Consider the following 16715-nt stretch of genomic DNA (forward strand, 5'->3'; position numbering starts at 1 on the left):
CTACTCCTGCACCTATTTTCAATGTTTTCTATGTTTCTATGTCCCGAGCCATGATAGCACTGAGCTGTCACAGTCCCGAGCCGTGATAGCACTCTGTCACAGTCCCGAGCCGTGATAGCACTGAGCTGTCACAGTCCCGAGCCGTGACAGCACTCTGTCACAGTCCTGAGCCATGATAGCACTGAGCTGTCACAGTCCCGAGCCGTGACAGCACTGAGCTGTCCACAGTCCCGAGCCGTGATAGCACTGAGCTGTCACAGTCCCGAGCCGTGACAGCACTGAGCTGACCACTACACTACTGTGGCACCCTCCTGCTTCCTTTACGTTCTTTAAGGGGCATGTCCTCTGTTAGATTTCTAAACCTACTACGTGCATGCTTCCTTTTTTTTCTTATTGAATTTGCAATATCTCTTGTTATCCAAAATTCCTGAATTTTGCTATCCTCATTTTTCTTCCTCACAGGAGAACAACAGAGCTGGATTCTGACCACCTGGCCTTCAAATAACTCCCAGATGTTGGATGCTTCAATAAAGCCATCCTCAGTCTATTCTGTTCTCCCCAGCTCCTGCCTAATACTCTTGTAACTTCAAGCAACAAATACCAAGGAGCGTCAAACCCAAAATATCAAAGTTCAACTCCTTCCATAGATGCTGCCTGACCTGCTGTGTTCCTCCAGCATTTTGTTGGTATTGCCCTGGATTTCCAGCATCTGCAGAATCTCGTGTAAATGTTCTAATTTGCCTCTTTCCCCCAATGTCTACTCATAACCTTCTCCATAACGATCTGAAAGCCTATGACCACTTTTGCCAATACTGTACAGTCATCTGTCCTTCCTTTCAGTTTGTGACATAACCCCTGGTCACTCGAGCTGAGTTTTATGTTCTCAGAAACTGCAGAGGCTGATCCAGGATCCACATATTCTGAGGGGCTTCCACATATCACATTTGCTGATCACCATGGGACTTGGATCTCGATGTTGGGGTGGATTACCTTAATGAAGAATGCCTGTGCATGACTTTGTTTAACATGGGGAGGCTGATACAAAGGCAGCTTTGACGGATTGGGGTCAGGGTCCTGTGGCATGGACTGAAGGATAACTGGAGGCCCCTCATTGCTGTTATGATGTGTCATCACATTCCGCCAGCTCCACTGTTGAGGTTTTGGTTAGATCATTCTTTTTCTGGAACCTCCATCTTGACCCGACCGGGAGTTAAGCACCAGATGGCATCGGTGTCAGGATCTCACAGGCCTATCCATCATGATAAGGTGGTCATCCTCAGAGAAGACCCAACATCTATCTCCCCCTCAGTCCCTCCTCCTGCGAATGTACTGCCCTGGTCCCTGCCCTCCTGCCACACTGGTTGAAGCTCCAATCACACTCTGTGAATATTGCTTCTCCTTCAGCTTGAGTAGCCCAGAAGAGACCCCACCAGTCCAGGGATCTGAAGCCCACCTTCCGGCACCAGCTCCTTAACCGTACATTCAATTATACTCGCTTCCTATTTCTTACCTCACTAGCACATGGCATGGGGAGTAATCCTGAGAATACAACCCTACAGGCCCTGTTGTTTCAACTTTCAATCAACTCCCTCAATTCTGTAGGACCTCATCATCCTTGCTGCCTATGCTGTCAGTACCAATATGAACCGTGACATCTGGCTGCTCATATTCCCCTTTCAGATAGTCCTGCAGCTGCTTATAGACATCCTCGACCCTAGCAACACACTGTCCTGCAGTGCTAACTTCAGGCACAGAAATGCCTGTCTGTGTCCTTGACTAAACTGTCCCGTCATTCACTTCGACTTATCCGACACAGCTCCTGTCCTCCCTGCTGCTGTGGTTTTCCCCAAGGGGCTGAATGCCCCCCAAAGCGGTGTCCTTGTCAGACAGGGGAACCGCCGCAGAGATTCCTGAATGACCTGCCTGCTGTTCCTGTTGGTCATCCATCTACCTGGCTGGACCTGGGGTTGACCTCCTCCCTGGAATTGCTATCTGTCACACTCCTTGCCTCAGTGAGCCTAACTGTAAATCCGACTGATCCATGCGATCTGAGAGGAGTTGCAGCTGGATGCATTTCTGGGAGGCTCAGGCACCAGGGACGCTTGATCGCTCCCCGATCTCCCACACCACGTAACAGAAGACTGCTCACCCACAAGTGGAGTAAAGGAAGAAAAATTTTACCTCACTCTACCTTGCCACTGTCCCCCCAAAGCCTGCACTTCCACCTCCAGACTGTCTGTCTCCCTTTACTCAACAGCTGGGCCCAAGTACAAGAACAAAAACATCTCATTTCATATGCAAATCTTAAACAGTCGCTGCTGGGCCTCAGAGAATGAAAAGTTCACAGATGTTTATACCCACTATACTTACCCTTCAAAATGGTACCACTGAGTCCATTTGGTTTGGTTTATTTCTCCTGAAAATGCATTTGTACAATTCTGCATTAAATTCATCCGTGAGGCTTCCATTATCCAAGTGGGTTGGAGTGAGCTCTGTCCTTCACGAACAGAAGTCCAGCAGCTTCTGTCTCAGTTCCTCTCCCATCAGTTTGTCCCTTGCTTCAGATTCTAGTATCTTCGGTTTTCAGTCACCTGTGTCCGCACTGCACCCACTCTGGAAGAGTGAACCAGAGTCTGTTTCCCCTCCCCTGTTGTTCCAGGCCTGTGAGTCTCTAATACTGACTGACGGAGACTCTGAGATGCTGGTGGTGTAGGCGAGTGTTGCTAGTTGGGGGTGTACTGCTGGTAAGGGTATGCGTGGGGTGGGCTAGTTGGCGTGTGTATTGATGCTACAGTTGAGGATGTTGCTGGATGTTTCTTGATATTGTTGGGTGGGTGTTGATGGTACAGTTGTTGAGGATATTGGATGCCTGTTGACGGTGTTGGTGGTATAGTTTAGGGGGTATTGTTGGATGTCTGTTGATGGTATAGTTTAGGGGGTAATGTTGGATGTCTGTTGATGATGTTGGGTGGGTGTTGATGGTATTGTTGGGTGTCTGTTGATGATGTTGGGTGGGTGTTGATGGTATTGTTGGGTGTCTGTTGATGTTGGGTGGGTGTTGATGGTATTGTTGGGTGTCTGTTGATGATGTTGGGTGGGTGTTGATGGTATTGTTGGGTGTCTGTTGATGATGTTGGGTGTCTGTTGATGGTATTGTTGGGTGTCTGTTGATGATGTTGGGTGGGTGTTGATGGTATTGTTGGGTGTCTGTTGATGGTGTTTGATGGTATAATTGTTGAGGGTATTGTTGGAAGTCTGTTGGTGAGGAGAGTGGTAGGTTGGAAGCGCTGGGGCCCTCTCACTGTGACATTCCTTCTCTCTACAGGTACATTGCGCTGTCTCGTCAGCAGTCCACAGTGGAGTGGAGGCAGGCTTCCCCAGCCCGGCGTGGTGATGGCAGGTTGACTAAAGCCAGCTAACAGCCTGACGCTTGGGTGGGTTTGCCACAGGGGCTGGCAGTAGTAATAGGAGACAGGGGTCTTCCTGTTCACACTGGGTGAGGTTGCCCCTATCAAATCAAATCAAAACCCCTTCCTGTTGAGGGTGTTAATAGTGTCAGTAGGCCATCCCAGACCTAGTCTTCAGTGGGAGAGGCATCCACACCCCAAAGTGTGTGTGTGTGCACGCGCGCGAGTGTATATGTGTGTGTGAGTGTGTGCGTGTGTGTGTATGAGTGTGAGTGTGCGCGCACATGGAGAGTGCGGTGGGGGGGGGGGCAGAAGGTGGCAATAAGTGTTAGTTTTACCACGGGGTTGTGTCCCCTGAGCTCCAGTTCTGACTCTCTCGGTACATCCTAAGCCTGTTGGGTGGACTTGGGGGTCTGCGTGGGGGTAGGGGTCCTGCTGGGTACATGGACCATTTAGAACCGAGTACTGTATGTGGGATTCACAGCCAGTCCCAGGGGTGAGAGAGATAGTACTCAGACTGGTGCTGGGGAAGCTTAGGGCTGTGAGAAAGCTGGTTTACAGACCGATGCTTATCTTCACTCACAGGAGCCAGCAGGAATGTGGGGCCACCACAGAGCAGCATTGTATCCACTGTGGAGGAGCTCAGCCTGGCAAGCAGCATCTATGGTGGGAAATAAAGAAGCGCGATTTCAGGCTGAGAACCTTCAGCAAAATCTCCAAGTTCCTCTAAAAATGCTGCCTGACCTGCTAAGATCCTCCAGCATTTTGTCTGTCACTCAAGGTTTGCAGCATCTGCAGAATCTCTTATGTAATGTTGATCACTGGTTAGGGCAGTTGGCCCCAGTCAGTACAGTGTATGGGAGGTGACGTATGACATTTCTAAACTGATTAAAAGATGGGAACTGAGAAACCATCTGCTGTGGAGTGCAAGTCCGGAACAGGGAGCGAGATAAAGTCCAACTAATGTCAGGAATACCTCTGTATCCTGGCTGCTGGAATCCACGAGGCAGTGCATCGAGTGAAGGTTGATGGTAACGGTATTTATCAGGCTGGGCTGTCAAACACAAATGTTGTTAGCAACTAAGCAGGCAGGCTGTGGCTGAGAGGAGCAGGTTGTGCATCCCCACCAGGTGGAGAACAAGGACTAAGCTTCTAACCAGAGGCAGAGGGGTTAACTCTCCCAGACTGTCACCCTACTGTGGCTGTGTGCTCTCTTCACACCGCGGCAGATTAGCCCAATATCCTGCCATCCACAGGCTCAGCTCGCTCCGATTGAGCTACCGGTGTTAAACCAGTCCTCACCTCACCCACAACTGCCATGCTTTGGCCTGGATCCATCTATTTGGTGGATCTCCACATCAGCAGCTGACCATTACAGAGGAACATTTCTGTCCCCTCACTCTAAATTCCTCCCTAGTCCCCGTCCCAGCCTGCGATCATTCCCATTTTCTCAGAACCTACTGCTTTGCTTATCCCTTTGACTGCTCCCCCAGCCGAGCTCCTGTGAACATCAACGGGACCCACAGCATACATGCCCTGTGGTTATACCCACGGGCAGCAAAGGGGCAGAACTCGCTGCTCCGCCAGTCCTGACCCCTGCTGTTGGCACACTCTCCCATCACCCAGTTTCCCCTCACATCCCAAAGGTATGCAGGGCTGATAGGTCAATGGTCACTGAAGATTGATGCTTGTATGCAAGTCAGGGAGAGAAGGTCAAGAGAACGAGAAAGAGGGAAGAATAAAAATGAGGTTTTGTAGGAGACTATATGGGTAGGGTAACTGACAAACACAGGGTCTAACTCCCTGGATCCTTGTCTGCAGTCCTCATGGTAACCAAATAAGCAACTGAGAAACAGCTGATTCTTAACCTTTATTTCATAAAATTTACATATACTGATAAAAATATAGTTTCTAAAAATTACAGATACTGAATCTGGACACAAATCACTCTGGTCTTCTCCATGTATGGACTGAGACAGTCAGCACGTGGGATTCACCTCCTCAGGTGGATTTCATTGGGATTAGGACGGTCGAACTTGGAGAGCCTCTGCACCCGACCACATCGTACAGGGTGACTGCCGGAAGCCCGCTCTGGGCAGATAAATACAAACCATCTCAGCCAGCAGCTGGAACCCACCCACACTTCCCTTCTACCAGTGCTCTGTTTTTAAAACAAAACCTCCAAATGTTTTAATGCAAAAAAAAAGAAAATTATATTATTAGACAAGTTTGGAAATTGAGTCCCACTCCATCCAGACTACTCATGCCCTAGTGCTGGGGAGAGTTTTCCACCACACTGGCTCCAGATGGTTCAGACTGTGCTGCCTCTGGTAAGCCATGGAAGCTCAGTCTGGGGTGCAAATGCTTTGGGCACCTTGTCGGACAGTCACGGAAGGGCGGACAGAGTTACGACTCAGGAGGCGGCTTCTCAGCTCACCGTGTTGAGGAGCTTCTCTGAGTCAGGCCGCCTCCCCACAGAGGCTCCGTGCTGCCATCCAGTGTTGTTTGAATGCAGGCACCCTCCGAGTGAAAAACATCTCTTCACCTGCACTTTCCATCAGTCTCCCACTCCCTTAAATCTGTCCCTTCTGCTGAGGGAGATAGGTCCCTCCTATTTACCTCGGGCCATCCCACCATTGAACCATCAGAGGGAGGTAATGGTGAGACAGGGTACAAGATTCTACCAGTCCTCTCATGAACCTTCCATTGCATCCCAGGAATCAGTTTTCAGATTTAGAGTCTACGCTGACTAACCCATAACACCTTTTGAACAGTCTTTCTCAAGCAGAAACTCCAGCCCAATCAGGAGAACATCATTTCATTTGGAATTTCTTACGTGTCCCAGAAACCATAAACTTCCTTCAATGTGCAGTAAATGTGCCAAGTTCAGAACTTTATAGATTTCCAAATTCATTAGCATTTATTCCTAACTTATTTCTGCTAAATAGAAGTAAATTATAAACATCACCAGTGACAAAAATTAGCTGCTCCAAAACCCACCCTGTGCTTGCCCAGCAGGAGACAAGAGCACTGTATGCAGAGTGGAAGGAGTTAACAAAATACTGAAAATACAAAACCTCCATTTGTGCCCCGCCATCAAAAGGACGCCTGTTTGAAGTACAAAGCAGCCAGAGACAGCATTCATTCAGAGCAAAGGGATAACGACATTATTAATAGGAGCACCGTTTCCAGCCCCTTCATCTTTGCTAGCAGATTAATTGGACTAATCAGCACATTTCAGTGGGAACAGGAGGAATTCAGAAGAAAGCGCAGGCACAGCGCAACTTCTCCCCACACATGCACAGCTCAACATTTTTACCCCTCAGTGGAGAAGGTAACAAAAGGGGCTGTTTATACCCTCTCTGAATAGAAGCCTCATTCATCATCGGTCGCACTCAACTCCACGACTGGCTGATCTTTCAAAAGGACATTTGAAGTGACCCAATTAAAGTATATAAATGAATCGCCATGATAAGTAAGTGTGAGGGGATAAGACTGGAACAAGGTGCAAGTGCAGGCGGGCTGCGGGAAAGGTGTGTTGGTGGATGGAAACACTGGAAAGGGTTATTGAAACTGTGTCTGAGCGTATGAACAAACGAACAATTCCGTTGAAGCCCTTGGATCTCCAGTGAGCTGCAGTCTCAAGAGTTTGCCAGGGCAGTGTTGGCAGCTTGCGATGGGTGGACAGTTGCAGGCAGAGGTGTGGGGAGAGGGTTGATCAGTCTGATCAGTCCCCTCTTTACTAAGGAATCCAGTTCATTAGCACAGTATGATTAGATGCACCTAATGCAACTACAGTTCATAGCAAAGGGAAGGTACTCTCCCCAAGCCCACAGCAGAGTATTCTTGCTTATAGCCCTAGTCACCCACAGAGCCCTGACAGAATGCTGGGCTATGGTGAGACAGTCCTAGACCAAGTGATGGCTACCGGAGCTGTGGTTCCAGCCCCTCCCTCGGGGTACATGGTTTGAGCTGTGAGCAACAAGGGGTCTGCTAACCCCACCCCAGGTAGCCAAAGCACTGGAGTGGGGCTGAGGCTGACTGGAATGGAGATGGGGGTGGGGGTGGGAGGGGGGAGGGACAGGCAGGGGAAGGGGGAGCTGTGAATTAGCCCCACCATTGGAATGCACCAGGTAGATCAGCTGGGGTTTGGAGAAACAAACAAATCACTAGAGAGATTAAGGTTTTTGTGCAGTGAGATGAGAGCTACCAGCCGGGCCCCCCTACAAGCTGCTGAAGAGCTCATTCTTCCTGCTCCAGTCCATCTGCGGAGCCCGCTTGCTCAGCCGCTTCGAGTGCACCTTCTCCTTGGCGGCTGCCGCGGACATGCTGAGGCTCAGACCCACGTCAGCAAATGCGCTCTTGGTGCCAAGGGGGGGCTGCTGGAGACAAAGAGCAGGTCAGCCCGGGGCTGAGGGACAATGCCCATCCCATTCCCACAGCTCCTTCACCACCCCGTCACAGGGCAAAGCAGCAGCAACCAAACACCCATCTCAGGAATGTGCCGAAAGATGAATATTGGCCAGAGGCTGCTGATCTCTAAATGCTGTTCTATCTTGAGCAAGAATTCGATTAAAACATTGGAGGAACTCAGCAGGTCAAGCCACATCTGTGGAAGGGAGCAAAGAGCCAACTTTTCATAGATCTCTCAAAGGTGCCACACAAGTTGGTCAGGTTGTTAAGACACATGGTGTGTTGGGCCTCACTAGTCAGGGGACTGAGTTTAACAGCCACAAGGTAATCTCGTAGCTCTAAAACCCTGGCTAGACCACACTTAGAATATTGTGTTCAGTTCAGGATGTGGAAGCTTTAGACAGGGTGCAGAGGGGACTTACCAGGCTGCTGCTTGGATTAGAGAGGATGTCTTATGAGGACAAGCTGAACAAGCTAGTGCAGTGAAGGATAAGGGATGACTCAAAAGAAGTGTACAAGATGATAAGAAGCATTGATAAAGTGGACATCCAGCATTTTCCACCCAGAGTGTAAATGCTAACGCCAGAGGGCATATTTTTAAGGTGATAGGAGGCAAGTATAGGGGGGATTGTCAGAGGCAGGTTTCTCTTTACATGGAATGCCAAGTGCATGAAACCCCCTGCTTGGGGTGATGTACAGACAGATACATTAGAGACATTTAAGAGAATCTTAGATAGACACAAGGATGAAAGGAAAATGGGGGAGGGGTTTGCGGGAGGCAAGAGTTAGATTGTCGTTGAAGTAGGTCAAAAGGTCAGTACACGTTTTAGGCCAAGGCCTTTCATCAGGACTGGAAAGGAAAGGGACAGAAACCAGAATGGGGAGGCCGAGGGAGAAGAACAAACTGGCCAGATGAAGGGAAAGTGGGTGTGTGCAGGAGGGAGGGGGAGTGATTAGAGAAGCTGGGAGCCGAGATGTGGAAGGGGTAAAGGGCTGAAGGACGAATCAGACAGGAGAGGGCAGTAGACCTTGGAATAAAAGGGAGGGGGTGCAAAACCAGAGGGAGGTGACGGACAGGTCATCAGGGTGGGGAAGGAAAAGGAAAGGGGTGAGAGGCCATTCGAATGAGGGAAACAGAAGGGGGGGGTAAAGGGGAAATCAGAGAGCAGCGGTTACCAGAAGTTGGAGAAATCGATGTTCATGCCATCAGGTTGGAGGCTACCCAGACACAATATGGGGTATTGAATTTGGCCTCATTATGACAGCAGAGGAGGCAGTGGACGGACAAGGCAATATGGAAATGGAAATGGGAGCAGCAGACAGAACAAAGCTGTTCCATCTTACTGGACAGGAGAGCCCTGGTTAACAGGTGGTAGCTCCAAGACTACCTTTCCACAGCAGTGCCTGACACCACCACTCCCACACAGCACAATTCCTTTGACGCTCCTTCACCTGGCCCCTTTGACAGGCCATGGAATCCCAGCCCAAATGGGGCCGGATACTCTCAGCCTTCTGCCCCAGAGGCAGAGGCAGATTGATCACGAGGGAGCTGACGAACAGCTCATATACGCACACCCCGTACATACCACAGAGCTCCTGGGGATTTACTGGCTGCTGGGCTGCAGGCATCTCCTGCTGGGTGGGAACACAGCTAGCGGCCCCCTTACCAACTCAGAAACAGCTCAGGTCACAGGATCCGGACTCCTGCTGAAAGCTACAGCCTCTGCAATCCCGGGCACCAAGGAAATAGAAGGAGGAACTCTACCTCTGCCGTGTGAGCGGCTGCTTCCTTGGTCGGTGTTGTCGGAGTGGAGGGCAAAGACGAAGAATCTGAAGATGGTTCCGATGTGAGTGCGACTGACTCCAACACATTTCCATTGACCTGTGAGATGGAGGAAAATCTTCAGCAAACTCCCTAATAAACAGGAATAGATACCAATTGGGCACAAAGGAAGATTGCCCAAGGCCATGGCAGGCAGGTTGGTCAGAGAGTTGGCAGATGGAATTTAATCAGACTGACGTGGATTGGAAAGTCAAAGGAGATGGGACATGTGTGTCAACAGGAGGGTGCTAAGGAATATTGATTAACAGAGGTCCACCAAAGGTTCAGGTCCACCATTGCGTAACAGTGGATAGTGTGGTAAAGGCAGACATTGCATGTTTGCCTTCATAGACTGAGGGATAGAACACAAGATTTGGGGTGTTATGTTGCAACTTTACAAATGGAGTACTGTGTACTGTGTACAGCTGAGGTCACTACACCAGATTTATATACAGGATGTGATTGTGCTGGAGACAGGAGAGTGCAGAGCAGGTTCATCAGGGTGTCGCCAAAATTGAAGGATTTCATTTATGGAGAGGCTGGGTCTAATTCTACCCTGGGGCAAAGGTGGTTGACCGTGACCTGATAGAAGACTACTAGATTATCAGAGACAGATAGTCCGAATCCTTTCCTTGGGACAGAGGTATCAAAAACAAGAGGACAAAGTACAGGTAGGAGTTCTTATTTTTAAATAAAGGATCTGAGGTGTAAGGCAAGAATGAGTAGTTGTAAACTGGAATGCAAATCCAGAGGAGGAGGAGGTGGAGGAGGAGGAGGAGGATATAATCATTACATTACAGAGTATTTCAAAAGATACTCAGAGGCAAGGCAGAGAAATGTGGGCAAATGGGGTTATGGTAGATGGTAAAAATGGTTGACGGATGTGGTAGATCTAAGGACCGGTTTCCTGCCTCCCTGTCTGGGTGTCACTGCCACAGTCTGCAATTCCTGTTTCCAGCTCCACACACACAGTTTCCAGTTCCCGGCTGCTAAATCAGAATCCCAAGGTTCAGGCATTGGAACAATTATTTTATATTAAATGAAGGGAGCATATTCTCCCAGAGCTGTTTTCTCTGTTGGGAATGACAGCCACTTAAAATGCAGAGAGGTCCAGCCCACGGATGTTTAATATTTCTGCCTCGACACAGCAAGAGAAATGCCCCCAGTGGTAACAGTGAATGGCACTGATCTGTGAGCCCAGGTCAGAGGCAAAGATCACAGAGTTCCCAAGGCACTGACTAGACTCTCTACTATAGTTTAAAACTCCAGAACTGCAGTTCTCCACCTGAACCTGTGCTGAATGCACACTCAGATATGTCACCCTAATCGGCAGTGCAGAGGGTGTGGATCCTGGGCAGTGAAATGGTAGGCAGCACAGGGTCTTTAGGGTTTGCCTCAGCTGCAAATCAGGGGCAGAGTTCAGAAGGATGTGGGCTGACTGCCAGAAACTGGGACTAGCTGGGTCGACCGAAGGACATGTACCCCTGTTGTATTGCATTATGACTACGACAACCAGCCTGATTGACTGGACAGTCCCAGAAGAACTGTGAGTGACTCTGACAAGGGAGTGCAACACCTCCTCGAAACCTAATGGCACGGTGCAAACCAACCACATGGAAATAGGAGACACGTTCTACCTTCTGTTCGTCTTCTCCGTTTGTGAGCAGTTGGGGCAGAGGTCCTGCAAAATACACAAATCCACAGTTGTTAATATTCTGGTCGCACTTCAACCCATTCAAAAGTCATTAAACAGACCACATCCTCAATCGTAAACCTGGCCACCAAACACAACCACACACATCACCGCCTCAGATACAGGCACACGACCTACTGAGACTGCGGAAACCCTCACCGTGTTGGAAGGCAGCTAGATCACCAGCCAGTGAACAGTAAGTGTTCTGTGATCCCGGCACGTCATATGACCATAAGACACAGGTACAAAACTTGGTCATTCCACTCTGCACTGCAATCCCATCAGCCCCATTCTCCCTGCAACCTTCGATGCCCTGACTAATGAAGAATCTATCAATCTCTGCTTTAAATATACCCAATGATTTAGTCTCCACAAACAACTGTGGCAATAAATTCCACAGATTCACTGCCCTCTGGTTAAAGAAATTCTTCCTGGTCTCTGTCCTAAAGGGATGTCGTACTCTGAGGCTGTAGATTCCCCACTATTGGAAACACCCTCTGCATGTCCACTCTATCTAAGCTTTTCAATATTTGTCAGCTTCACTGAGATTTTCCCCTCCACCACCAATTCTCTAAACTCCAGTGAGTACAGAACCACAGCCACCAAATGTTCCTCATATGCTAACCATTTCATTGCTGGACTCGCTTTGAAAGGAAGAATAATACTGGGCCCATGCAAGTCTCTGCAGCATCTGGAGACTTTGTCTCCATCAGAGGCCAACATTAGAGCCTCTTTCACGAGCCGAACCCTCACACGGCATCAGGCCGTGACGGTTACCTGCTAGGGTTCTGAAAACCTGTGCTAACTAACCAGTGGGAGTGTTCAAGGACATCTTCAGTCTCTCAGTGCTGCAGTCGGAGTTTCCCAGCTACTTCAAAAGCATGACAGTCACACCAGTTCCCAAGAACAGCAGGATGAGCTTACTCAACAACCATCAGCTAGACGCACATCTACTGTGATGAGTTCCTTTGAGAGTTTACTCATGGCCAGAATCAACTCCAGCCGAAGCAAGGACCGATCGCCACAATACGTCTACAGCGGATGCAATCTCACTGGCTCTCCACTTGGCCTTGCATCACCAGGACACTGGCAATCCCTACATCAAACTGCTGTTTATTGACTACAGCTTGGTGACCAACAACATCATACCTTCAGTATGATTCAACGAGTTCCAAAAGCTGGGCCTCTATACCTCCCTCTGCAACCGGATCGTGGACCCATCATTGGGAAACAGCAGTCAGTGCAGATCAGAAACTACATCTCCTCTCGCTAATGATCAACACTGTCGCATATTAACACCAGAAGATATAAGAGCAGAATTAGGTCAAATCATGGTGACATTATCAAGAGTGGGTGTGCTCTGTCTGTCTCTGTCCAGGGTGTGTGTGCTCTGTCCATCACGGTCTCCGTCCAGGGTGTGTGTGCTCTGTCCGTCACTGTCACTGGTCAGGGTGTGTGTGCTCTGTCTGTCACTGTCTCTGTCCAGGGTGTGTGTGCTCTGTCTGTCTGTCACTGTCCAGGTTAGGTTCGCGCTCTGTCCGTCTATGTCACAACAGTTCAGACACTACTCAAGTATTTATGCAATGCCTGCACTCTCGAGGTAGAACAAAGTTCCCTCCTCTCAGCCAGCAGAGGTTCCAAATTCGACTGCCCCAACATTCCCACCCCCACTTCTCCTATCCTCACCCCACTTCTAAATCCAGCTCTTCAACCAAACTTTCAGTTTCAAAGCACCTCGCCTGCAGTCGCTCTCTGGTCTGACCTTGGCAGGGTGGGGTGTCATGAGAGAAGAATGAATGGGTTAATGTGCTCAGACGTGCAGTGGGAGGCAGAATCTCCTGAATTCACCCCCTTTGTATCCATGCCTCCCTGCCCGGCAATGGTGTTTGAAAATTTTTCCTTTCAACTGTGGGGGCGGGGGGGGGGGTTGGTGAGGACATGGGGGAGACAGGGAGGGGAGTAGAGGTGAGAGGGGCTGGCTTAGAGAGAGAGAGGCAGTGAGGTGTGGGGGGCCAAGGAGAGGGGTTGCAATGAGTGCCACAGATTCACCACTCTCTGACTAAAGAAATTCTTCCTCATTGTCCTCTGGTCTTAGACTCCCCCAACATAATAAATATCCTCTCCACATCCATTCTATTGAGGTCTCACAACATTCGATAAGTTTCATTGAGATCTCCCCCCCATTCCTCTGAATTCCAGTGAATACAAGAGGTCGGAGTCATCAGGCACACATCATATAATAAACCTTTCCATCCTGGAATGCTGGAATGAATGCTAACATTGCATTTGCCCTTCCTCACCACCAACTCAACCTGCTAATTAATGTTCAGGCAATCCTGCATGAGGACTCCCAAGTCCCTTTGTGCCTCAGGGTTTTGAATTTTCCCTCCATGTAGAAAATAGTCAACTCTTTTATTTCTTCTACCAAGGTGCATGACCATACACTTCCTAACACGGTATTCCATCTGCCAATTCTTTGCGCATTCTCCTAATCTTTCTGTAGCCTCTCTGCTTCCTCAAAACTAACTGTCCCTCCAGTTATCTTCGTACCGCCTGCAAACTTTGCAAGAAGGCCATCAATTTTGTCACCCAAATCATTGACATATAATTTAAAAAGCAGTCCCAACACAGACCCCCGTGGAACACCACTAGTCACCAGCAGCCAACCAGAAAAGGCTCCCTTTATTCCCACTCTTTGCCTCCTGTCAATCAGCCAATGCCCGATCCACGCTAGCATCTTCCTTGCAATACCACGGGCTCTTAACTTGTTAAACTGCCTCATATGTGTCACCTTTGCAAAAGCCTTCTAAAAATCCAAGTACACAACATCCAGCGATTCTCCTTTGTCTATCCTGCTTGTTATTTCTTCAAAGGATTCCATAAGATTTGTCAGGCAGGAATTTCCCTTGAGGAAACCATGCTGACTATAGCCTATCTAGTATTGTGGCTGCAAGTACTCCGAAACCCTATCCTTTAACAATCAACTCCAACATCTGCCTAACCACTAACGTCAATTGGTCTATAGTTTCTTGAAGAGTAGAGTAACATTTGCAATTTTCCAGTCCTCTGGAACCACATCAGAACCTATTGATTCTTGAAAGATCATTACTGATGCGTTCAAATTTCTTCAGCCACCTCTTTCAGAACCCTGGAGTGTAGACCATCTGTTCCAGGTGACTTATCTACCTTCAAACCTTTCAGTTTCTCAAGAACATCCTCCCTAGCAATGGCAACTTCACTCACTTCTGCTCCCTGACACCCTTGACCTTCCACCAGTGAAGACTGATGCAAAACATTTATTCAGTTCATCTGTTATTTCCTTGTTCCCCCATTACTACCTCTCTAGCATCATTTTCCAGCAGTCCAATATCTATTCTCACCTGTTGGCTAACTACATCGAAAAGATTGGTACTTTTGATTCCATAAGAGATAACTGGCTCACGTATACTGAGCTAATTGAACAATATTTTGAAGCAAATGAAATGACCAATGAGAAATGAATACCAATTTTGCTAAGTGCATCAGGTTTAAAGGCAGACAGTTTGCTTCGAAGTTTAGCTGCTCCAACCAAACCATCAGAAATGAGCTTGGTTGACACTGTGAAAGTAATGTAGGAACACTAAGAATGAAAGCCATTACTAATCGCAAAAGTTAGATTTCAAAAGCATCATCATCATGGCTTGTCACACCAGACAGCCAGCCACTCTAGTGTTGTTTGGTTGATGTTGAGCAGGTCAGTGTCAGCTAAATCAGGTGAGAGTGGGCGGTTACTTGCTTGGTTTTAAGCTGGAAGAGAGTTCAAGAAGTTTCACGAAAGTTACATGCATTCGGCTTTTGTGAGTATAGAGAACCAGAATCGACTCTCTGTGCATTAAGGTTATTCCATGAACTTCAAATGGGAGACAAAAAGCTGCTTGTAAAATTTGATGCAAAGACCAAAGCCCAGCTGGATGAATGGAAGGCCAAAAAGAAAGGAGTCAATGGAGATACAAAAACAAGAGGACTTGTCAGATGATATTGTGGATGAGGAAACCGAGAGATCAGATCTTGAAGGAAGCAACAGAAGGATTAATAAGAAAACACTCCAATGAACTAAATGCACCTTTCCAAGATCAAGATGCACACCAGCATTGTGGGGGGGTGACTGACAAGACAACTACAACTTCATTGGAGATCCATCCACAGTTTGTATTTCACATCCCCTACAATAAAGTCAACTGAAAGCGAATTAAGAAAGGTACTGGATGATGCCACAACTGTCTCCAGGCTGCACACCATGATTCGCTGCCCAACAGAGGACAACAGGTGATGGCGCCAACATCTGTGCCTTGAGATGGAAAGCATATTGGACCAATGAAGGACCATGGTACTCAGAGGAATCGTGAAAGTGACGAAAGCAGTGGTCCCAGCACAATAGTTTTCATAGGCAACATGTCTGAGAAACCTTTGATTTGTTAATCAGGCTGTCACTTGTGAAATATGGCTTGGTTTTAAGCTGGAAGAGAGTTCAAGAAGTTTCATGAAAGTTGCATGCATTCAGCTTTTGTGAGTATAGAGAACCAGAATCGACTCTCTGTGCATTAAGGTTATTCCATGAACTTCAAATGGGAGACAAAAAGCTGCTTGTAAAATTTGATGCAAAGACCAAAGCCCAGCTGGATGAATGGAAGGCCAAAAAGAAAGGAGTCAATGGAGATACAAAAACAAGAGGATTTGTCAGATGATATTGTGGATGAGGAAACCGAGAGATCAGATCTTGAAGGAAGCAACAGAAGGATTAATAAGAGAACACACCAATGAACTAAATGCACCTTTCCAAGATCAAGATGCATAAACTATACGAAGGAATGCGGGCAAAAAGTTCTATTTTAACTTCATCAGTCCACAGGACTTATTTCCAAAATGCATCAGGCTTGCTTAGATGTTCCTCTGAACTTTTGAATAGAACTTTTTGGCCGCAATGAGCAAAGGCATCTTTGGAGAAAAAACAGTGCAGAATTTCATGAAAAGAACCCCTCTCCAACTGTTAAGCACTGGGGTGGAACGATAATGCTTTGGGCTTGTGTTGCAGCCAGTGGCACAGGGAACATTTACTGGTAGAGTAAAGAACGAATTCAATTAAATACCAGCAAATTCTGGAAGCAAACATCACACTGTCTGTAAAAAAATCTGAAGATGAAAAGAGGAAGGCTTCTACAACAGGATAATGAACCTAAACACACCTCAAAATCGACAATGGACTACCTCAAGAGGCACAAGCTGAAGGTTTTGCCATGGCCCTCACAGTCCCCCAACCTAAACATCATCGAGAATCTGTGGATAGACCTCAAAAGAGCAGTGCATGCAAGACGACCCAAGAATCTCACAGAACTAGAAGCCT

General features: G+C 47.9%; 1 protein-coding gene across 1 annotated transcript in view; it reads right to left on the reverse strand.

Annotated features, from left to right (window-relative positions):
- Positions 1-5264: 5264 nt before the first annotated feature.
- LOC140187322 (Na(+)/H(+) exchange regulatory cofactor NHE-RF1-like) overlaps positions 5265-16715 on the reverse strand; it is a 103690-nt gene continuing 92239 nt past the window's right edge. The window contains exons 4-6 of the mRNA XM_072242500.1: positions 11280-11323; positions 9586-9702; positions 5265-7789 (exon numbers count right to left, since the gene is read on the reverse strand). Of these exons, the coding sequence (XP_072098601.1) occupies positions 7631-7789; positions 9586-9702; positions 11280-11323 (320 nt within the window). The 3' untranslated portion in view covers positions 5265-7630. The remainder of the gene's footprint in view (positions 7790-9585; positions 9703-11279; positions 11324-16715) is intronic.

Source organism: Mobula birostris, chromosome 24 (genome assembly GCF_030028105.1).
Source record: "Mobula birostris isolate sMobBir1 chromosome 24, sMobBir1.hap1, whole genome shotgun sequence".
NCBI lineage: Eukaryota > Metazoa > Chordata > Chondrichthyes > Myliobatiformes > Myliobatidae > Mobula > Mobula birostris.